A 25,189-nucleotide genomic window follows, 5' to 3' on the forward strand; every position below is an offset into this window, starting at 1 on the left:
GACCCTGAAGTGGGATAGAAAAGCAGAGGATGCACCACCTACGGCTCCCTGCTGAGTATAAGCACCCTGTAAAAAACATGGCTCCCTGAGAGGGAACCACAAAAATGTCCCCCGTCATTAGGGGGATTCATATTTTATTTCACTTCGTTGTCTAAGAGGGGGCTTTAAGGGTTAAAGTAGAAGGGGCTTCGATAAATGGTTGTGTCATACGCCCACTGCTTGCTTCTTTCTGGAAACACAAGGTCAGGCCATTGAGTCTGTAGGTAGCACTAAGAGGGCGCCCAGGAACCTCCGCTGTTTGCAGTGCCGGGTGATGACCTGTCCTGAGTATAGGTTAATAATAGCTAAAATTTAGGCAACTCCTTGGGGCTTAGTAAATATGGCGTCTGGCTAGAAGCCTGTTACATACAATAGGCTGACATTTCCTACTTTCTGAAGCTCACTCATCAAGCTTTGCTGTACAGATTGAGTCAGAGCATGGGCAGAGCCATTTCATCCTGCTGGAGGATAGTAAGACTACACACACACAGATAAGGCCCTGTAGGCAGCCTCCCTGTTGCCCCCTGGGGGTGTCTGAGGAAAGGGCTGCATTTGATCACTTCCTGCAGACTTCTGTTTCAGAAATAAGCATACATGTTTTTCTAATTCTGTGCAATCCCTTTAAATAACATCACCTACCAGTTTCCCTAATAATACTAAGCCCGTAGGTGAAATAGGCCACCAAACGGGCATCATGACTCCTTTAAAACATTAAGCAGATGAGGCGTTCACTCTCAGCCAATTAGCTAAGGGGAAGGTACTAAAGCTCCACCCCTGAGCAACCTGGGATTTACAGACTGGCCTTTGTTCAGAGTGCATGGGATTGATCTGCAAAACTAAGCACATCCACTATATAGTGTATGGTGCTGTGGCCCCTTCAAACAGCAGGGTCGGAGGGGATGCCATGAATCGGGCACCCCACCGATCTGATACTGAATATTTAATTCTCAGAAAACCCCTTTAAACAGCCAGGAAAATGTCTATGTCCAGGTTAGGAGTTCAACGCATGTGAAGACAGAAGGTGTGATGACAGCTTTTTTCTAGAGCAGCTTAAAAATGATTTTCTAAAAAATTGCTGTCCTGGTTTTCCCGTCATCAAGCCTTCAAATTTCAGGTCAGCGTTTTTTTTTGTTTTTTTTTAAAGGCCTTTCAAGCAGTGGTCACGGTGGGGTGACGCAGAGCTGGCAGCCTGAGTGCCCGCCACCGCACCAGCTTAGTCTGTCATTTTTGATCAGGTCTCTTGACACCAGCGAGTCTTTGAGAACTTTCCTGCTGACTCTGTGTTGTGCTAATGGCACAGAGTGCGCGGAGCCGTGGTGCTAATGCACTTCCTGATGCCGGAGGAGCCTCACCACTCTTTAATATTCAAAGAGAACAAACGTACATCAATCTTTGACATTTTGGCGAAGGCTCCCACGGGATGCACGTGGTCGTACAGTATGATGACTCCCACCATCACTCTCAGACAGAAGGACACGGTCTCTTCATTTGTAAACCGACTCCTGTATTCCCTGTGGTGAGGAACATACACCATATGAAATATTCAACTAGATGGTTACTGTATATAGTATATGGAAAAAACATAAATTAAATTGTAAAAACTGTAAAATATAAAAATAATTATTATTTTTTTAAATGTATTGCCAATTTTCTGATACAGAGCTTCAAATTCCCTGTAGAGACAAAGAAAGTAGCACAAGAATAATTTTGGTTTCCTGCAGAGACCACTAGGGGGGGCTTAGGAGCTAAGTGCATACTGTGCTATTATAGTGTACAATGTATAACCGGAGGCAGTCAGCTACCTCTAGTGGTGGCTACAGGGAGCCAGAGATTTATCATTTAAACTGAAAATTCTGGGCACATTTTCATAGTTAAAGTAAAAAGGACATAATAAAGTAATTTAACATACCAGGACTATACATTATTTCATTGCAAGTTATGCCATAGGTTCTTGGCACCACAGGAATCTAACAAACCGGCCACACATTACTGGGCTCTACAGGTAAAGTTGCCAAAACGATGCCCCTTCACTCTAGCAACTACTGACTGCAGCTTCATCCCATAAACTTTTTCCTGTAACTACTGATTACCGCTACACCTCACAGACTTCCTGCTCTCCAGCTATTGGCTGACTCTGCACCTCACAGACTTCCTGCTCTCCAGCTATTGGCTGACTCTGCACCTCACAGACTTCATGCTCTCCAGCTATTGGCTGACTCTACCTCACAGACTTCCTGCTCTCCAGCTATTGGCTGACTCTACACCTCACAGACTTCCTGCTCTCCAGCTATTGGCTGACTCTACACCTCACAGACTTCCTGCTCTCCAGCTATTGGCTGACTCTACACCTCACAGACTTCCTGCTCTCCAGCTACTGGCTGACTCTACACCTCACAGACTTCATGCTCTCCAGCTATTGGCTGACTCTGCACCTCACAGACTTCCTGCTCTCCAGCTATTGGCTGACTCTACACCTCACAGACTTCATGCTCTCCAGCTATTAGCTGACTCTACCTCACAGACTTCCTGCTCTCCAGCTATTGGCTGACTCTACACCTCACAGACTTCCTGCTCTCCAGCTATTGGCTGACCCTACACCTCACAGACTTCATGCTCTCCAGCTACTGGCTGACTCTGCACCTCACAGACTTCCTGCTCTCCAGCTATTGGCTGACTCTGCACCTCACAGACTTCCTGCTCTCCAGCTATTGGCTGACTCTACACCTCACAGACTTCCTGCTCTCCAGCTATTGGCTGACTCTACACCTCACAGACTTCCTGCTCTCCAGCTATTGGCTGACTCTACACCTCACAGACTTCCTGCTCTCCAGCTATTGGCTGACTCTACACCTCACAGACTTCCAGCTCTCCAGCTATTGGCTGACTCTACACCTCACAGACTTCCTGCTCTCCAGCTATTGGCTGACTCTACACCTCACAGACTTCCTGCTCTCCAGCTATTGGCTGACTCTACACCTCACAGACTTCCTGCTCTCCAGCTATTGGCTGACTCTACACCTCACAGACTTCCTGCTCTCCAGCTATTGGCTGACTCTACACCTCACAGACTTCTGCTCACCCCCTGCATGCACTCTGCACACAATACTGATAATGCAGAGAACTCTCTGATCCATTTTAGATTCTTCCTTCTACATTTGGACCTGTAAATAAAGAGAATGACCAGATATGGTGCTCTCTGTATTACCAGTTTAATATGCAGGGCATTGTGTGATGTCAGAGAATGGGACGTCACTTTGGTCACTTCTGTACAGCTCAGTAACATGCAGCCATTTTCTTTGGGGTACCAGATCTATAAAGCAGTGTGGAAATTTGTAGATAAAATCTAGATGCAACTTTTTTTTTTTTTTTTTTTAAAAAGGTCTTTTTCATCAGAGACAACCTCCTTCAAAACTCAGCTGCCACCACAAGATCAGCAAATGCCGCAGGTCCTGCTTCTGGCAATCCTCTGGTAGAAAGCTGTGGCCAGCCAACAATTTTCCCTACAGTGGCCGCTGTAGGGGAAATGTATTACAGCATGGTGGCCATTCAAATCGCATACGTCTGCCAAAGCTGCTCTCTGCTCTGGCTCATAGAAGCCAGGGACCCCCGTATATGATGTCCATACACCCCAACAGGACATATGGGCTGGAGATGCCTTCCTGAGACAACTGTTAGGACTTACAGTAGGAATTGTACTTTTATATATTTATTTATACAAAGAAATCAACTTTTTGTAAGCTGCTATAATTGCTATATCCCCCTTGATTTACACTGCAGCTCCGTGTATAGATAACCCAAATTTCAATATCCTGGTACCTCGAACTTACAGCGAGCTCTACAATGAATTACCCTATAATGAAAATTAATCTGCATCAGGTTGTCTACTTTTAACCCCTTTCTGAAATTACAATTACAATAATGAAAAAATACAAAAAAAAGCTAAGAACTTACGGTGTTTCCAGCATTACCCGACACACACTGGCCATGGTGCTTAGACAATCAGTGGTATTTTCTATAGGTAAGTTCTTGTTCTGTATGGGTAATAAGAAAAGAAAAACGTAAAATTAAATCAATGCAAAAACTCTTGCAATGAAATTTGACGATCAGGAATTATCTGGGCCTTGGGAGGTCCAGAAGACCTATTAGAACAGAGATGCCCAACCTACAGCCCTCAAGCTGTTGCAAAACTACAACTCTCACAATTCCCTGCTGTAGACCGATAGTTGTAGGCTGTCCAGGTATGCTGGGATTTGTAGTCTTACACCAGCTGGAGGGCCGCAGGTTGGTCATCCCTGTATTAGGAGATAAGGAAGCTATAATGGGTCTCCAGCTCCATACCTCTACCTAAGAGCCGGAGCAGAGAACTGTTGAGAAGAGTGGCATCTGCTCCGGCGGACTCAACTCCTCCAAGGAGTACACAGTCAACCATCCATTTGCATTGGAGTCCTGTAATACCACATTTCTCCTGTAGTGGCCACTGCAGGAGAAATGAGTAGCTGCACTGAGCGTCCTCTGGACGATCGCCTGGAAGATCATTTTGCAGCAGTATTTGCAGCGCTCTCTTACCTCCGATACAAACTTTGTTGTGGCGTCACTTAAGGTTTTCAGCATGGGCGTGGCCTCAGCGTAGAACAACGACATTCTATTGGCCAGTTCATTATTTACTTCGTTTTCTCCTTCTGCCTATAAATAGAGGTTTGTGAGAGGTGTAAAGACGCTGCATACGGCAGATATTGATTCCGATGCTCCTACATCCCTACACCAGTGTATACAGTGCATGAGGTAGGGGCCTGACATCTATTATACATTACTAAGCAATGAAAAACAAGCGACGACCTCTGAGACCTGCGCTCGCTCTGGGGGATGGAAAGGTCATTAATGGCGCCATCTGGTCACCTAATGAATAATGGTAAATTTGAATCACTGATAACCTGAAAACTCAAAACCATGCAGACAATTGTCAGGTTTCGTTGGGCTTTTTGGTACAATAAAAATTTTTTAAAAAAATGTCCCCCAAATAAAAAATAAAAAAACAGAGGTTACAGCCATTACACGATATGGAGGGTAAATCTTAATTCCCATATTTTTTTTGTCATTCAGGCTGTATTCATGTGTTGCATTTAAAAAAAAAAATCTAAGACAAAAATAATCTCAAAATAACAGTTATTATAGGATCTGTCAGCAGTTTTGTCCCTATGACACTGGCTGACCTGTTCCATGTGCAGCTGAAGACATCTGTGTCGGTCCCATGTCCATATGTGCTCGCATTGCTGAGAAAAATGATGTCTTAATATATGCAAATGACCCTCTAGGAGCAACGGGGGCGTTACCATTACACCTAGAGGCTCTGCTCTCTCTGCAACTGCCATGTCCTCTCCACCTTCATTGACAGGACCAGGTGTGATGACGTTTACACTGCCTGGTCGTGTCAGAGTGCAGAGGGCGCAGGAGTTACAGAGAGAGCAGAGCCTCTAGGTGTAATGGTAACACCCCCGTTGCTCCTAGAGGCTCATTTGCATATATTAAACCATCATATTTCTCAGCCATGCAGGCACATAGGAACATGGGACCAACACAGATGTCTTCAGCTGCCATGTGCACATGGAACAGGTCAGCCAGTGTCATAGGTACAAAACTGCTGACAGATGCCCTTTAAGACGCCAAGCAACTAGGAGGCATTATATGACAGTGTGCATGAAGTTCCTGGAAAAACTTACCGGGACATTGTTAATCCGCATGCGGCTCAAAGTTCTTCTGTAATAGCTGAAGTCGTTCTGTATGGCAGGGTTTGTCATCTGGAGAAAGAGAAAGTATGATGTAAAGCACCGCATCTGCATCCATGCAATGCCTCACTTCCCCTGTGGTGGCGCTGCAGGGAAACTGAACACTTACTGACCAGTTTCCTCAGAGAAGACAGACTGTCACTGGAGGTCCTAGCAAGGGGACACTTTTTTAATAATATATAATATATATCCATACACACATATATATATATATATATATATATATATACATACACACATACATACACACACACACACACACTCACCTAAAGAATTATTAGGAACACCATACTAATATGGTGTTGGACCCCCTTTTGCCTTCAGAACTGCCTTAATTCTACGTGGCATTGATTCAACAAGGTGCTGATAGCATTCTTTAGAAATGTTGGCCCATATTGATAGGATAGCATCTTGCAGTTGATGGAGATTTGAGGGATGCACATCCAGGGCACGAAGCTCCCGTTCCACCACATCCCAAAGATGCTCTATTGGGTTGAGATCTGGTGACTGTGGGGCCATTTTAGTGCAGTGAACTCATTGTCATGTTCAAGAAACCAATTTGAAATGATTCGAGCTTTGTGACATGGTGCATTATCCTGCTGGAAGTAGCCATCAGAGGATGGGTACATGGTGGTCATGAAGGGATGGACATGGTCAGAAACAATGCTCAGGTAGCCCGTGGCATTTAAACGATGGCCAATTGGCACTAAGGGGCCTAAAGTGTGCCCAGAAAACATCCCCCACACCATTACACCACCACCACCAGCCTGCACAGTGGTAACAAGGCATGATGGATACATGTTCTCATTCGGTTTACGCCAAATTCGGACTCTACCATTTGAATGTCTCAACAGAAATCGAGACTCATCAGACCAGGCAACATTTTCCCAGTCTTCAACAGTCCAATTTTGGTGAGCTTGTGCAAATTGTAGCCTCTTTTTCCTATTTGTAGTGGAGATGAGTGGTAGCGGTGGGGTCTTCTGCTGTTGTAGCCCATCCGCCTCAAGGTTGTGCGTGTTGTGGCTTCACAAATGCTTTGCTGCATACCTCGGTTGTAACGAGTGGTTATTTCCGTCAACGTTGCTCTTCTATCAGCTTGAATCAGTCGGCCCATTCTCCTCTGACCTCTAGCATCAACAAGGCATTGTCGCCCACAGGACTGCCGCATACTGGAGGTTTTTCCCTTTTCACACCATTCTTTGTAAACCCTAGAAATGGTTGTGCGTGAAAATCCCAGTAACTGAGCAGATTGTGAAATACTCAGACCGGCCCGTCTGGCACCAACAACCATGCCACGCTCAAAATTGCTAAAAATCACCTTTCTTTCCCATTCTGACATTCAGTTTGGAGTTCAGGAGATTGTCTTGACCAGGACCACAACCCTACATGCATCGAAGCAACTGCCATGTGATTGGTTGACTAGATAATCGCATTAATGAGAAATAGAACAGGTGTTCCTAATAATTCTTTAGGTGAGTGTGTATATGTCCATAAGCATCGCTTCTAGAAGATTAGGACTGATCGTGGCTACGTCAGACGTGGTAACCCCTCGGCAGATGGTTAGAGACTGCAGCAGTCATTGGCCAGGATGACTTTCAGATACTCTACCTTAAGCTCATCGAACCGCAGAGTAAAGTGAAGGATTTCGGCAAACTGTTTGGCAAGAGCCTGCTCTCGCTCCAGGTGCTGTGTCGGGGAGTAGGGAGTGCTAGTGAGTGCCCCGAGGAGACCACGCAATGCCGCCTCTAAACACACAAGGAAACAAATATAAAATATCATCAAGAAAAATCTGTCACATATGACAGCATAAGAAAGGGACTGATATCTCCAGTCAAACCACAACAGACCTTCATATGGCTCCAGTACATGGTGCTGGTGCCCAGTATGATATAATGCACACAGAAAGCTGAGTCACTAAGTGCAGATGAAGACTATTATATTTCAGAGCTGCATTCACTATTTCACAAGCCTCAGAGCTGACATTTCTGAGCATTCCATGCGGGTTCGGCATCTGTACAGATCTGTTCTCTGGGTAGGGTCATCATTACATCAGATGCTGCAAAGACAGGGCTTTGGGCTGTTCCCAGTTATATCCAGCAGAATAGTGAGCGCAGCTCTGGAGTATAATACAGGATGTAACCCAGGATCAGTACAGGATAAGTAATGTAATGTACGTGCACAGTGACTGCACCAGCAGAATAGTGAGTGCAGCTCTGCAGTATAATACAGGATGTAACTCAGGATCAGTACAGGATAAGTAATGTAATGTATGTACACAGTGACTGCACCAGCAGAATAGTGAGTGCAGCTCTGGAGTATAATACAGGATGTAACTCAGGATCAGTACAGGATAAGTAATGTAATGTACGTGCACAGTGACTGCACCAGCAGAATAGTGAGTGCAGCTCTGGAGTATAATACAGGATATAACTAAGGATCAGTACAGGATAAGTAATGTAATGTATGTACACAGTGACTGCACCAGCAGAATAGTGAGTGCAGCTCTGGAGTATAATACAAGATGTAACTCAGGATCAGTACAGGATAAGTAATGTAATGTATGTACACAGTGACTCCACCAGCAGAATAGAGAGTGCAGCTCTGGAGTATAATACAGGATGTAACTCAGGATCAGTACAGGATAAGTAATGTAATGTATGTACACAGTGACTGCACCAGCAGAATAGTGAGTGCAGCTCTGGAGTATAATACAGGATGTAACTCAGGATCAGTACAGGATAAGTAATGTAATGTATGTACACAGTGACTCCACCAGCAGAATAGTGAGTGCAGCTCTGCAGTATAATACAGGATGTAACTCAGGATCAGTACAGGATAAGTAATGTAATGTATGTACACAGTGACTCCACCAGCAGAATAGTGAGTGCAGCTCTGGAGTATAATACAGGATGTCACTCAGGATCAGTACAGGATAAGTAATGTAATGTATGTACACAGTGACTGCACCAGCAGAATAGTGAGTGCAGCTCTGGAGTATAATACAGGATGTAACTCAGGATCAGTACAGGATAAGTAATGTAATGTATGTACACAGTGACTCTTCCAGCAGAATAGTGAGTGCAGCTCTGGAGTATAATACAGGATGTAACTCAGGATCAGTACAGGATAAGTAATGTAATGTATGTACACAGTGACTGCACCAGCAGAATAGTGAGTGCAGCTCTGGAGTATAATACAGGATGTAACTCAGGATCAGTACAGGATAAGTAATGTAATGTATGTACACAGTGACTGCACCAGCAGAATCTCAACGCAGATCCTATTGTACATTCTTGCAGATGAAAATAGGCCTTTCTATTGATGGGAATATAAGAAAACTGTAATGCAAGTGGAAGCTATCCATTTTTAAGGATCACATTTTGCAGACTGAAAACTGGATATGCATAACAAAATACTCACCTAGCCTTTGAGAGAATTCATAAAACTTTTTTAGTTTTCCGACTAGAGGGACCACTGCTCCCCAGGCTTTCTCCTGTAATTTGTCATCAGTAGCATGCTGTATTGCCTACAGAGGAAGAAACCAAATAATAACACATCAGGACGGAGGGGATTACTGCCTTACAGGAGCCGCGGCAAGGGATAGCTGCTGGTCATTTCTAATGTATACTGCCTAAACCTGCCCTGTATTATCCTGGGTACACCTCCAACATTAAGCCTAATTTTCTTTGAATCCAGTCATCTGACGGCTCATGTGTAGCTCTCATCTCTAATCTCAAGACCTCATAAACACTTATTTAATCCATATTTGTATCATTTTGCAAAGAACTAAGCTATCATTTGTGTCAGAAGATCAGAGATGAGAGCTACACATGAGCCTTCAGATGACGGGATTCAAAGAAAACAGAACATGACAGCTTGTAAACAGACTGATTTCTAACCCCTGTATCTCAGAAACGGCTGAACATTTTTAATAAAGACCAATTGAAAAGGTGATTTTTAGCTGAAAATGAGTAAAACGCAATCATACAAAAAAAATTCCCCTGAAGATTTACATAGCCTTTAAAGGGGTTATCCAAGACTATAAAATGTCCCCCATATACCGTGCTCCTCACACTGAAAACATCCGGTGTCGGAGGGAGCAGCCAATGGCAGGCGGGGACAAGCTTAACTCTCCCACGACACATGTAAAGTCCGCTGGGCATATCTCGAACACAAAAGCGCCCTGCGATCTTGGCACTCATCCTGCCCCTGCGTCCTTTGACACACCAGATCCCTTTCCAGTGAGCCCACACCTCAGGTGCCCACCATATACTAGCGCCCTGGCGTGGACAACGCTTCACATCCTGAACCGGTACACAGGCAATAGGAATGTGAAGCCGATGCCCAGGCGGTCTGCGGCACACGTGCAGGACTTCCAGCTGCGAGGCGAGGATACAGGCGGTATTTGGCACCGCAATCAACATCGCCAAGAACTAAGAAACTTCCCTGTTCAAGATACACCCATTGGATCTGGGTATGTACTATACTCCTGTCACATCCAAAGCTGCAATCAATTTGCTTCAGTTGGAAACCTTAAAAAGGAGTCGATTTCCATAGCTGTGTAGCGATGGGTACTTTGTAGACCCATGTGTCATGCTCATTATGGACACGTAACCAGCAAGTTGGAACCAGGGAGTGGTGAGGTCCTACAGCCTGCAAGCTAACATTCTGCAAACGCAGCTTTGGATGTAACTGGAGCATAAAAGATGTTAAAACAAGTAGAGCAAACTACACATGTATAGAGAAGAAATAAATAAAAAACCACGTACCTCTCGGATCTCCAGACCTGCTCCTCGGTAGGACTGTAAGTCATCCAAGATGCCCTCCGCGTCCTTTAATACTACATTCACCTGGTTATAAATATCTTTCTCGGACTCTGTAGGTTGAGCATCTAAATGGCGTGAAATCAGAATGACGGTTAACAAGGCTATAAAGACGGGAAAGAACAGGGGGAGGGGAGACAGAGAGGCGGAAGAAGCAAATGCTGATTACACAGGAGCTCAAGGACTTCAGCACAAGGTCTCAGGAAAGCTGCCACGATTTAAAGGGCTTGTCCACAATGGACCTGGTTACAGCAGGCTGATAGACGTGGGTACCGACAGAGGCACACCCCGTTATCACCCCCATATAACCTAACTGGTCACATAGAAAAGGGAAATTCAAGGTGGACAATCCCTTTAAGATGTGTGGGTGGGGCTACAAAGCTTCATACGGTAGTGACTAATGCTATATACTCACTAGTCACTATACAAGCTGTGCCCTCATCCTATATACTCACTAGTCACTACACAAGCTGTGCCCTTATCCTATATCCTCACTAGTCACTACACAAGCTGTGCCCTAATGCTATATACTCACTAGTCACTACACAAGCTGTGCACTCTTCCTATATCCTCACTAGTCACTACACAAGCTGTGTCCTAATGCTATATTCTCACTAGTTACTACACAAGCTGTGCCCTCATCTTATATCCTCACTAGTCACTACACAAGCTGTGCCCTCATCCTATATCCTCACTAGTCACTACACAAGCTGTGCCCTCATCCTATATCCTCACTAGTCACTACACAAGCTGTGCCCTCATCCTATATCCTCACTAGTCACTACACAAGCTGTGCCCTACTGCTATATACTCACTAGTCACTACACAAGCTGTGCACTCTTCCTATATCCTCACTAGTCACTACACAAGCTGTGTCCTAATGCTATATTCTCACTAGTCACTACACAAGCTGTGCCCTCTTCCTATATACTCACTAGTCACTACACAAGCTGTGCCCTCATCCTATATCCTCACTAGTCACTACACAAGCTGTGCCCTCATCCTATATCCTCACTAGTCACTACACAAGCTGTGCCCTCATCTTATATCCTCACTAGTCACTACACAAGCTGTGCCCTCATCTTATATCCTCACTAGTCACTACACAAGCTGTGCCCTCATCTTATATCCTCACTAGTCACTACACAAGCTGTGCCCTCATCCTATATCCTCACTAGTCACTACACAAGCTGTGCCCTCATCCTATATCCTCACTAGTCACTACACAAGCTGTGCCCTCATCCTATATCCTCACTAGTCACTACACAAGCTGTGCCCTACTGCTATATACTCACTAGTCACTACACAAGCTGTGCACTCTTCCTATATCCTCACTAGTCACTACACAAGCTGTGTCCTAATGCTATATTCTCACTAGTCACTACACAAGCTGTGCCCTCTTCCTATATACTCACTAGTCACTACACAAGCTGTGCCCTCATCCTATATCCTCACTAGTCACTACACAAGCTGTGCCCTCATCCTATATCCTCACTAGTCACTACACAAGCTGTGCCCTCATCTTATATCCTCACTAGTCACTACACAAGCTGTGCCCTCATCCTATATCCTCACTAGTCACTACACAAGCTGTGCCCTCATCCTATATCCTCACTAGTCACTACACAAGCTGTGCCCTCATCCTATATCCTCACTAGTCACTACACAAGCTGTGCCCTCATCCTATATCCTCACTAGTCACTACACAAGCTGTGCCCTACTGCTATATACTCACTAGTCACTACACAAGCTGTGCACTCTTCCTATATCCTCACTAGTCACTACACAAGCTGTGCTCTACTGCTATATACTCACTAGTCACTACACAAGCTGTGCACTCTTCCTATATCCTCACTAGTCACTACACAAGCTGTGCACTCTTCCTATATCCTCACTAGTCACTACACAAGCTGTGCCCTCATCCTATATCCTCACTAGTCACTACAAAAGCTGTGCCCTCATCCTATATCCTCACTAGTCACTACACAAGCTGTGCCCTCATCCTATATACTCACTAGTCACTACACAAGCTGTGCCCTCATCCTATATACTCACTAGTCACTACACAAGCTGTGCCCTCATCCTATATCCTCACTAGTCACTACACAAGCTGTGCCCTCATCCTATATCCTCACTAGTCACTACACAAGCTGTGCCCTCATCTTATATCCTCACTAGTCACTACACAAGCTGTGCCCTCATCCTATATCCTCACTAGTCACTGCACAAGCTGTGCCCTCATCCTATATCCTCACTAGTCACTACACAAGCTGTGCCCTCATCCTATATCCTCTCTAGTCACTACACAAGCTGTGCCCTCATCCTATATCCTAACTAGTCACTATGCAAGCTGTGCCCTAATGCTATATACTCACTAGTCGCTACACAAGCTGTGCTGTAATCCTTTATACTCACTAGTCGCTACACAAGCTGCGCTGTAATCCTATATATTCACTAGTCACTACACAACCTGTGCCCTAATACCATATACTCACTAGTCACTACACAAGCTGTGTCCTAATACTAAATACTCATTAGTTGCTACACAAGCTGCGCTGTAATCCTATATATTCACTAGTCACTACACAAGCTGTGTCCTAATACTAAATACTCACTAGTTGCTACACAAGCTGCGCTGTAATCCTATATATTCACTAGTCACTACACAACCTGTGCCCTAATACCGTATACTCACTAGTCACTACACAAGCTGTGTCCTAATACTAAATACTCACTAGTTGCTACACAAGCTGCGCTGTAATCCTTTATACTCACTAGTCGCTACACAAGCTGCGCCCTAATACCATATACTCACTAGTCACTACACAAGCTGTGTCCTAATACTAAATACTCACTAGTTGCTACACAAGCTGCGCTGTAATCCTATATATTCACTAGTCACTACACAACCTGTGCCGTAATACCGTATACTCACTAGTCACTACACAAGCTGTGTCCTAATACTAAATACTCACTAGTTGCTACACAAGCTGCGCTGTAATCCTTTATACTCACTAGTCGCTACACAAGCTGCGCTGTAATCCTATATATTCACTAGTCACTACACAACCTGTGCCCTAATACCATATACTCACTAGTCACTACACAAGCTGTGTCCTAATACTAAATACTCACTAGTTGCTACACAAGCTGCGCTGTAATCCTATATATTCACTAGTCACTACACAAGCTGTGTTTTTCTATCTAATCTTTAGCACCCCTAGTGGCCATTTGTGTAATTATGTCTAACCCTGCCAGGTACATCACCGATTACTGTCTGCACTTTCGATAATGATACTTGCCCCCTCATCTCACAAGGACATGCCCCCAGGGTAATAACACATCAGATATGACTGTAGCTGGGAGCACTGGTGACTGCTGGTGAGCAATGAGATGGACACATGAATGGATCGGGCGGTCACGGCCCGGTGACATGTGATATTATTGTGGGTCCTTTGTGATTAGAATTGAGAGGTCGGCGCCTCTAAGGAAGGAGTGGAAATTTGTAAGCTGCAGAAGACTGCTGTGTAAATGGAACAGAAGCCAGTAAGAGGGTACAGTAAGTAGCCACCGGTAAGTCAGCCCAGGTCATGCACAGCACGATGCCATCACTATGTTAGACCAGTCAGGTAATCAAGACTTGTCTTACCCCAGTTTATAACATCCAGCACATACTTATCTGCTCTAGTCAGACACAGAGCTGCATCCAAAATTTGGTTCATTTCCCCAGAGAATTTTGCCCCCTGCTGGTTCAGTGTCTGCGGTGAGCAGGCTATTCTGTGGGAGGTAGTATTATGGGAGACCAGCCAAACTGTCAAGACAGTGCAGATACGAGGTGACTGTGGATCTTTACATCCAGAGTGCAGGCGGCCATAAAATGTGTCTGCAGCTCTGTATGCAGAATGCAGGCTGCTATAAATCACTCTGCAGCTCTGTATGCAGAATGCAGGCTGCTATAAATCACTCTGCAGCTCTATGCGCAGAATGCAGGCTGCTATAAATCACTCTGCAGCTCTATGCGCAGAATGCAGGCTGCTATAAATCACTCTGCAGCTCTGTATGCAGAATGCAGGCTGCTATAAATCACTCTGCAGCTCTGTATGCAGAATGCAGGCTGCTATAAATCAATCTGCAGCTCTGTATGCAGAATGCAGGCTGCTATAAATCAATCTGCAGCTCTGTATGCAGAATGCAGGCTGCTATAAATCACTCTGCAGCTCTGTATGCAGAATGCAGGCTGCTATAAATCACTCTGCAGCTCTGTATGCAGAATGCAGGCTGCTATAAAATCAATCTGCAGCTCTATGCGCAGAATGCAGGCTGCTATAAATCACTCTGCAGCTCTGTATGCAGAATGCAGGCTGCTATAAATCACTCTGCAGCTCTGTATGCAGAATACAGGCTGCTATAAATCAATCTGCAGCTCTGTATGCAGAATGCAGGCTGCTATAAATCAATCTGCAGCTCTGTATGCAGAATGCAGGCTGCTATAAATCAATCTGCAGCTCTGTATGCAGAATGCAGGCTGCTATAAATCAATCTGCAGCTCTGTATGCAGAATGCAGGCTGCTATAAAATCACTCTGCAGCTCTGTATGCAGAATGCAGGCTGCTATAAATCAATCTGCAGCTCTGTATGCAGAATGCAGGCTGCTATAAATCAATCTGCAGCTCTGTATGCAGAATGCAGGCTGCTATAAATCAATCTGCAGCTCTGTATGCAGAATGCAGGCTGCTATAAATCACTCTGCAGCTCTGTATGCAGAATGCAGGCTGCTATAAATCACTCTGCAGCTCTGTATGCAGAATGCAGGCTGCTATAAATCAATCTGCAGCTCTGTATGCAGAATGCAGGCTGCTATAAATCACTCTGCAGCTCTGTATGCAGAATGCAGGCTGCTATAAATCAATCTGCAGCTCTGTATGCAGAATGCAGGCTGCTATAAATCAATCTGCAGCTCTGTATGCAGAATGCAGGCTGCTATAAATCAATCTGCAGCTCTGTATGCAGAATGCAGGCTGCTATAAATCACTCTGCAGCTCTGTATGCAGAATGCAGGCTGCTATAAATCAATCTGCAGCTCTGTATGCAGGATAAAACTATCATAAACATGTCTGCTGCTTTGTATGCAGAATGCAGACTGCCATAAACAAATGTACTGCTCTGTATGCTTTAGAAACTACCATAAACATGTCTGCTGCTCTATGTGCAGAATGCAGGCTGCTACAAATGTGTCTACTGCTCAGTATGCATATTACAGGTTGTCATAAATAAGCCAGCTGTGCTACATGCTGACAATTCTGTAGCTTTATGTGCATAATACAGACTGTGATAAATCAGCTGCTCCGTATTCAGATTACAGGCTGCCATAACTGTGTCTACTGCTCCGTATTCAGATTACAGGCCGCCATAACTGTGTCTACTGCTCCGTATTCAGATTACAGGCCGCCATAACTGTGTCTACTGCTCCGTATTCAGATTACAGGCCGCCATAACTGTGTCTACTGCTCCGTATTCAGATTACAGGCCGCCATAACTGTGTCTACTGCTCCGTATTCAGATTACAGGCCGCCATAACTGTGTCTACTGCTCCGTATTCAGATTACAGGCCGCCATAAATGTGTCTACTGCTCCGTATTCAGATTACAGGCCGCCATAAATGTGTCTACTGCTCCGTATTCAGATTACTGGCCGCCATAAATGTGTCTACTGCTCAGTATTCAGATTACAGGCCGCCATAAATGTGTCTACTGCTCCGTTTTCAGATTACAGGCCGCCATAAATGTGTCTACTGCTCCGTATTCAGATTACAGGCTGCCATAAATGTGTCTACTGCTCCGCATTTAGATTACAGGCCGCCATAAATGTGTCTACTGCTCCGTATTCAGATTACAGGCCGCCATAAATGTGTCTACTGCTCCGTATTCAGATTACAGGCCGCCATAAATGTGTCTACTGCTCCGTATTCAGATTACAGGCTGCCATAAATGTGTCTACTGCTCCGTATTCAGATTACAGGCCGCCATAAATGTGTCTACTGCTCCGTATTCAGATTACAGGCCGCCATAAATGTGTCTACTGCTCCGTATTCAGATTACAGGCCGCCATAAATGTGTCTACTGCTCCGTATTCAGATTACAGGCCGCCATAAATGTGTCTACTGCTCCGTATTCAGATTACAGGCCGCCATAAATGTGTCTACTGCTCCGTATTCAGATTACAGGCTGCCATAAATGTGTCTACTGCTCCGTATTCAGATTACAGGCTGCCATAAATGTGTCTACTGCTCCGTATTCAGATTACAGGCTGCCATAAATGTGTCTACTGCTCCGTATTCAGATTACAGGCTGCCATAAATGTGTCTACTGCTCCGTATTCAGATTACAGGCTGCCATAAATGTGTCTACTGCTCCGTATTCAGATTACAGGCTGCCATAAATGTGTCTACTGCTCCGTATTCAGATTACAGGCTGCCATAAATGTGTCTACTGCTCCGTATTCAGATTACAGGCTGCCATAAATGTGTCTACTGCTCCGTATTCAGATTACAGGCCGCCATAAATGTGTCTACTGCTCCGTATTCAGATTACAGGCCGCCATAAATGTGTCTACTGCTCCGTATTCAGATTACAGGCTGCCATAAATGTGTCTACTGCTCCGTATTCAGATTACAGGCTGCCATAAATGTGTCTACTGCTCCGTATTCAGATTACAGGCTGCCATAAATGTGTCTACTGCTCCGTATTCAGATTACAGGCTGCCATAAATGTGTCTACTGCTCCGTATTCAGATTACAGGCTGCCATAAATGTGTCTACTGCTCCGTATTCAGATTACAGGCTGCCATAAATGTGTCTACTGCTCCGTATTCAGATTACAGGCTGCCATAATTCAATTGGCTGCACTGTATGCTGAATGCAGGCTGTCATAAATGAATGTGTTGCCTTATATCATGAATACAGGCTGCTATAAACGTGTCTGCTGCTCTATTCACAGAACAGCGAGTCAAATGCTTTCTGCCCTGTGTAGAAAGCCAATAAAACAGGACGGCCGACCTCCCGACACATCCGCTTTCATTACTAATGAGTATCCTGCGCAGAATCCGTTCTATAAAGGCCCGGGCACTGCTCCCACATCGGGGACACAAGTCTTGATTCTGAACGGTCTAAAATAAGTGCGTAATATTGAAATAACACAAGAAATAAAAAGTAACAATGCAATACACAGAGTAACACAATGCAATACACAGAGTAACACAACGCAATACACAGAGTAACACAATGCAATACACAGAGTAACAATACAATACACAGAGCAACACAATGCACTACACAGAGTAACACAGTGCAATACACAGAGTAACACAACGCAATACACAGAGTAACACAACGCAATACACAGAGTAACACAACGCAATGCACAGAGTAACACAACGCAATGCACAGAGTAACACAACGCAATACACAGAGTAACACAATGCAATGCACAGAGTAACACAATGCAATACACAGAGGGACAGAGCAAGGGCAGGATGGAGGCAGAGATAAGCGGCACACGTTACCCCCACAGCAAGCCAGACACAGAGGAGGAAAGACAGAGGCACGAGGTTTCCCAAGTTTTCACCCAGAATCAAAATGTATAGAAACGTATATTCTGTGGTTCCCCGTTATCAGCCATCTAAGGGGAAAAGTGGATATTAGCGTCCATTAATTGGAAATTTGAGGAAATCCCCCCCCCCCCCCATGGTCACTTCTTGGACGGGTGAAGTGCTGTCAGAGATCAGGTTGAATTTTCTCTTTGAGAACTAAACTCAATCTGGATTTTTGAAGGGTAGAGGTTTGTCTAGTCATGTGACCGCGGTACAATACACACGGAACCACCCTTGTGACGCAACGTCATAGCTCTGTGCTCACGTGGAGTGACAGCGTGTGTCCCCTCACACTTGAGAAAAGCCAGTGACACCCAGAGGAAGGTGAACATGATGCAAAATATATGGATAAAGTGCGGGCCCCCCAGTCTTGCACAACCCCTTTAAGGACTGCTTTTACCACCCGGCCTGTTGATTCTCCCGCCACACATCTTCCTTTTTGAGCACTTGGCAGTGATGTGATGTCATATAGCGCCAAGCAGTAAAAAAATAAAATAAAATAAAACACACTTTAAGGGTCCATTCACACGTTAGTGTGTGTTTTGCGGATCCACGGATGCGCAAAACACGGACATCGGCAATGTGCGTTCCGCATTTTGAGGACAGCACATCGCTGGCACTTAATAGAATATGCCTGTTCTTGTCAGCAATTGCGGACAAGAATAGGACATGTTCTATTTTTTTTTTCGGGAATGGAATTGCGGACCCGGAAGCGCGGATCCGCAATTCCGGATCCAGGCAGCACATAGTGCGGCCCCATAGAAATGAATAGGTCTGCAATTCCGTTCCACAAAATGCGGAACAGAATCGCGGACGTGTGAATGGACCCTAAATGGGATTTCTGGGAATTTGATATTGATGACCTATCCACAGGCCAGAAAACCGGTAACGCGCCCTTGGCATGTTTTAATAGTTTTTCATTAAAGTGTGATTTAAAGTATTTTTTTTACAGAACGGCGCTATGTGACATCATAAGCGAATTACATAATGGATTCCGTTCTCACGGAATCCATCACGTAATTCAATGCCGGCATAGTGTCATAATACAAGTGAATTACGGAGTCCCTTACGTAATTCCGAACTCGTACCGGGCAGAAGGCAGGTTCGCTCAACTCTAATCACATCAGTACCAAGTGCTCAAAAAGAAGGATGTGTGGCGGGTGGTAAAAGCAGTCCTTAAAAGGGGTTGTGCAAGAATGGGGGGGGGCCTTTGGGCAATTATCGGACCTGTAAAGAGAAGACAACTTACCTGGCTCCCGCTCCTTCTCCTCCCGACCTGCGATGCTCCTCTAGGTTCCAGTGATGTCATCATCCATATTGACATCGCTGCAGCCCAGCACTGGCCGCGGCGCTGACCGACTCCCCTTACATCATGAAAAATGGTCACATGACGCAAGTGGATCTGGTCTGTGCCGCAGCAAGGGATTGGCTGCGGTGATGTGAAACCGGATGCTTACAGCAAGGCAGCAGAAGGAGCAGGTGGCGAGCACCGGGGAGCAGGTGGCGAGCACCGGGGAGCAGGTGGCGAGCACCGGGGAGCAGGTGGCGAGCACCGGGGAGCAGGTGGCGAGCACCGGGGAGCAGGTGGCGAGCACCGGGGAGCAGGTGGGTATTCTTACCTTTACAGGACCAAAAAAAAAAAACATCCTTGTAGAACCCGTTTAAAGAGCACCTGGCAGCAGGATCAACCCCATTAACCAAGATACACAGTTCCATGGGGTTGGTCCTGCTGATAAGAATGAGGCCTGTTCTATGAAAACCAGTTGTGGCGTTACCGAGATAAAGGGCAGGAGTTCTTTAAAGGGGTTTTTCCAAAATTTTGAATTTTAAATCACTGGGAGAGGATTATAAAAACTGCGGCAAAAAGAAAACTGGAGAAAAACGAGGGAAACCCAGGAAGCAAAGACTGCAGAAGTGAAATCCCTCCCTTCACAGCAGTCATTCAGCACCATTAATCCCCAGACTAGACATGCTGCTGCTGCAGGGCTTTATGTACCGCACATGGACTGCGGCGCCCCCTGCAGGTAATAGCAGGTAACAGAAGTCATCCTGAGCACTAGACATTAACACAAACATCATAGGACCATAGAAATCTTCCACTCGCAGAATGGCTCCATCAGAGCTCTGCAACCTGAGGCTTTCCAGGTGTTTTGAAACTACAACTCCTAGAATAATGCGAAAGCTGTACACTCATACACCATGCTGAGAGTTATAGTATGGTAAGCCACAGGTTGCTGGACCACAAGTGCATCGCTGATTTAAAGTATTTTAAAGTGTATCAGAATAGAATTTGTGTATTGTACATATTCTGAAGAAAATAAATAATGTATGTTGCAACCAATAGTGGAGCTGCACTCACTATTCTGCTGGTGGAGTCACTGTGTACATACATTACTTATCCTGTACTGATCCTGAGTTACATCCTGTATTATACTCCAGAGCTGCACTCACTATTCTGCTGGTGGAGTCACTGTGTACATACATTACATTACTTATCTTGTACTGATCCTGGGTTACCTCCTGTATTATACTCCAGAGCTGCACTCACTATTCTGCTGGTGGAGTCACTGTGTACATACATTACATTACTTATCTTGCACTGATCCTGAGTTACATCCTGTATTATACTCCAGAGCTGCACTCGCTATTCTGCTGGTGGAGTCGCTGTGTACATACATTACATTACTTATCCTGTACTGATCCTCAGTTACATCCTGTATTATACTCCAGAGCTGCACTCACTATTCTGCTGGTGCAGTCACTGTGTATATACATTACATTACTTATCCTGTACTGATCCTCAGTTACATCCTGTATTATACTCCACAGCTGCACTCACTATTCTGCTGGTGCAGTCACTGTGTACATACATTACATTACTTATCCTGTACTGATCCTCAGTTACATCCTGTATTATACTCCACAGCTGCACTCACTATTCTGCTGGTGCAGTCACTGTGTACATACATTACATTACTTATCCTGTACTGATCCTCAGTTACATCCTGTATTATACTCCACAGCTGCACTCACTATTCTGCTGGTGCAGTCACTGTGTACATACATTACATTACTTATCCTGTACTGATCCTCAGTTACATCCTGTATTATACTCCACAGCTGCACTCACTATTCTGCTGGTGGAGTCACTGTGTACATACATTACATTACTTATCCTGTACTGATCCTCAGTTACATCCTGTATTATACTCCACAGCTGCACTCACTATTCTGCTGGTGCAGTCACTGTGTACATACATTACATTACTTATCCTGTACTGATCCTCAGTTACATCCTGTATTATACTCCACAGCTGCACTCACTATTCTGCTGGTGCAGTCACTGTGTACATACATTACATTACTTATCCTGTACTGATCCTCAGTTACATCCTGTATTATACTCCACAGCTGCACTCACTATTCTGCTGGTGCAGTCACTGTGTACATACATTACATTACTTATCCTGTACTGATCCTCAGTTACATCCTGTATTATACTCCACAGCTGCACTCACTATTCTGCTGGTGCAGTCACTGTGTACATACATTACATTACGGTACTTATCCTGTACTGATCCTGAGTTACATCCTGTATTATACTCCAGAGCTGTACTCACTATTCTGCTGGTGCAGTCACTGTGTACATACATTACATTACTTATCCTGTACTGATCCTGAGTTACATCCTGTATTATACTCCAGAGCTGCACTCACTATTCTGCTGGTGCAGTCACTGTGTACATACATTACATTACTTATCCTGTACTGATCCTGAGTTACATCCTGTATTATACTCCAGAGCTGCACTCACTATTCTGCTGGTGCAGTCACTGTGTACATACATTACATTACTTATCCTGTACTGATCCTGAGTTACATCCCGTATTAGCCTCTAGCTCTACACTCTGGAATTGTGAATGCAGCTCTGGAGTATCACCAGATAAAAAAACATTTTCAACCACATTTATGAATCGGATTTTGTTGGCTGGTGGAAAATTTCATGGTCTCCATAATCAGACAGACAAGTAGTAGCAGACAGACGCTGAGTGCGGAAAGACGGGTGCAGTCTACGGCAGGCAGAGAGAAATAGATATATAAAATCATATTCTCACATTCAAAATCAAGGAAAAAATTTGGCCCTTGCTCAAGATCTGTGCATGTCAAAACTTTAAGAAGGTTCCCCATGTTAAGATACCTGTCGAGACAAGAATGAGAGAAGACAAAGCATGTCTCTATCAGAGAGTACACCCTAGACACACAAGGAGAAAATATATAAGTAAGTGGAGGACAAAGCTTAGCCGACATGGCTATCCGCTCCCTGGAGAACCTGAGGAACATAAACATGGAGGACATCACAGAGATTTTCACTGATTAGTTCCTTGACGTGTCAACAGTGGTGCTGTGCGATGCTCATCTTATCTCAGGAGGGCTTTAAGACCACAATGAACCTACCGACATCTAATGTATTATAAACCCATACGGGTAGGGACTCTAGGGACCATCAAGACCCACCAATGGTGGTCCAAGATAAACTAGGCCTGAAATTTGCTGCAATGCACGGACATCACTGTTGACTACTTGTCTCCCATTGCCTGGCATCGATCACAAAGGACCCTCAATGAAAAAAATGAAGATAAATGAAGACCAGGGGTTGGCAAGCGATGGCAGCTGAGAAGTTACCTCCAACTCCAACCAATGGTGGGACCTTTGAGTTGGCCCAATTCTGAAAGCTATGAGGTTGCCTATCCCTGGTCTTCTGGATGATGAGGATGTCCTCTCATACAACCGGGTTGGGTTATGCCCAACGACATTTCCCACTGCTTTTTGTCTTAGGTGGTGAGAATGAAAGGACCACATGGGTTACCAGCGCCAGCTGCGGAGGAAGCATCTGCCAGACTTACTTTCAAAATCCAAGAAAAAATGAGCAGCATTGTGGTCTAAGTCTCTGGTTAGCACCTTAATGAGATTACCCATGCCAGCCAAACCTAAAAATAAAAAATGGCAGTGTCATTCATTTCCAGTAAACGAGAGGCATGAAAGCCGGGTGTCAGTTACAGCTTCCTCCCTCTTGTGGTTTCCTACGTGTGTGTGTGTGTGCACATGGACAGAGCGGAAGACTGGGCTTGTAGTTCTCTGCACTGTCTTCTCAGGTGGCCAAAAAATAAAAGTTATTACACAACGATGTGAGAGTCACACCTGACACTGATCCAGACGCCTGAGCTGGTAATATGCTCGACAAATCTCCCGAACACATATCTAACAATCCAAAAAGTTCACACAAAAGCAAAAAGTTACAAAACATAATAGGGTCAAAACATTGACTGACGGTTGGTCTGACCACGGAGACCTAGCATGGATTTCTTAACCAGTCCAGTTTGAAGGTGGTCAAACACGTTCAATAAATTTTGGCTGCGCCAGGGCAAACAAAGTGTAAGGGTAAAGGGCATTGAAATGTTCCCCCGACTGTAGATGTTGGGCCAATAAGATGTTGGATTTCATGTCCAAAGATAAGAGGTAGAACAAGCATGCTAGTATGTGAAGGGTCGGAGGCTGTACGGCCTCACTAAGCCCACACTTGCAGTATCCTTCCCCCCAATGAAGACCACCAAGATCTCGAAACCACTGGCCTTGTGCTCCAGCAGGACCAGAAACACTGGAGGTCACAGCAGTCTGATCACCACAGAGAATCATCCCACAGTGGTCTCCAACATGTTCCTGTCCAGCTGTTGCAAAACTACAACTCCTAGCATGCTCTGCCTGTGTTTTGCAACAGCTGGAGAGCCACAGGTAGATGCCCATAAAACATTTCATTGGTTCACAGGTATCACAGCATCATTTCAGCCATTAGTAGGACACATGGAGCGCCCCACCCATGGGATTAACATTTTCTCAGATCTCAACAATCGGTCCAACATTCACCTGAAGTTGCAGCTTCACTGTATCCAGTGCAGAACAATTATTCCTGAAGTGTAAACCTGGTATCGTTATATCACATTATCTTTACCTTTTTGCTTACTTATTTTTTAATTATCTGTTGTTGCAGTGACATGGAAACCATCAGCAAGCTGCCTATGACTGGTCTACTATTTCTATTGTGCATCTGCGCTTTGCTGTATGAAAGCCTAATAGTGTCCTGCTTGCACATTAACACAAGTCTGATTACTTTTCATACTCCAAATACCCCCTGCAGCCTGCCCGCTAACACCCAGGCATCCAGTGCAGCCTGCCCGCTAACACCCAGGCATCCAGTGCAGCCTGCCCGCTAACACCCAGGCATCCAGTGCAGCCTGCCCGCTAACACCCAGGCATCCAGTGCAGCCTGCCCGCTAACACCCAGACATCCAGTGCAGCCTGCCCGCTAACACCCAGACACCCAGGCATCCAGTGCAGCCTGCCCGCTAACACCCAGGCATCCAGTGCATCCTGCCCGCTAACACCCAGGCATCCAGTGCAGCCTGCCCGCTAACACCCAGGCATCCAGTGCAGCCTGCCCGCTAACACCCAGGCATCCAGTGCAGCCTGCCCGCTAACACCCAGGCATCCAGTGCAGCCTGCCCGCTAACACCCAGGCATCCAGTGCAGCCTGCCCGCTAACACCCAGGCATCCAGTGCAGCCTGCCCACTAACACCCAGGCATCCAGTGCAGCCTGCCCTCTAACACCCAGGCATCCAGTGCAGCCTGCCCACTAACACACAGGCATCCAGTGCAGCCTGCCTGCTAACACACAGGCATCCAGTGCAGCCTGCCTGCTAACACACAGGCATCCAGTGGAGCCTGCCTGCTAACACCCAGGCATCCAGTGCAGCCTGCCCGCTAACACCCAGGCATCCAGTGCAGCCTGCCCGCTAACACCCAGGCGACCAATGCAGCCTGCCCACTAATATACAAGTACC

General features: G+C 45.3%; 1 protein-coding gene across 7 annotated transcripts in view; it reads right to left on the reverse strand.

The window, feature by feature from the left end:
- The window catches only part of CYRIB (CYFIP related Rac1 interactor B), a 160,494-nt gene that overhangs the window by 9,913 nt on the left and 125,392 nt on the right, over positions 1 to 25,189 (reverse strand). For 3 of the 7 annotated variants that reach the window (XM_044294758.1, XM_044294753.1, XM_044294759.1), the window contains exons 4-11: positions 23,197 to 23,280; positions 10,592 to 10,713; positions 9,243 to 9,348; positions 7,431 to 7,567; positions 5,757 to 5,834; positions 4,606 to 4,722; positions 3,991 to 4,070; positions 1,424 to 1,550 (exon numbers count right to left, since the gene is read on the reverse strand). In XM_044294758.1, the coding sequence (XP_044150693.1) occupies positions 1,424 to 1,550; positions 3,991 to 4,070; positions 4,606 to 4,722; positions 5,757 to 5,834; positions 7,431 to 7,567; positions 9,243 to 9,348; positions 10,592 to 10,713; positions 23,197 to 23,269 (840 nt within the window). In that variant the 5' untranslated portion in view covers positions 23,270 to 23,280. Of the gene's footprint in view, positions 1 to 1,423; positions 1,551 to 3,990; positions 4,071 to 4,605; positions 4,723 to 5,756; positions 5,835 to 7,430; positions 7,568 to 9,242; positions 9,349 to 10,591; positions 10,714 to 22,407; positions 22,491 to 23,196; positions 23,281 to 25,189 lie in introns of all 7 variants that reach the window. The other 4 variants (XM_044294754.1, XM_044294752.1, XM_044294755.1 and 1 more) reach the window with 2 other exon arrangements.

Source organism: Bufo gargarizans, chromosome 5 (genome assembly GCF_014858855.1).
Source record: "Bufo gargarizans isolate SCDJY-AF-19 chromosome 5, ASM1485885v1, whole genome shotgun sequence".
Lineage (NCBI taxonomy): Eukaryota > Metazoa > Chordata > Amphibia > Anura > Bufonidae > Bufo > Bufo gargarizans.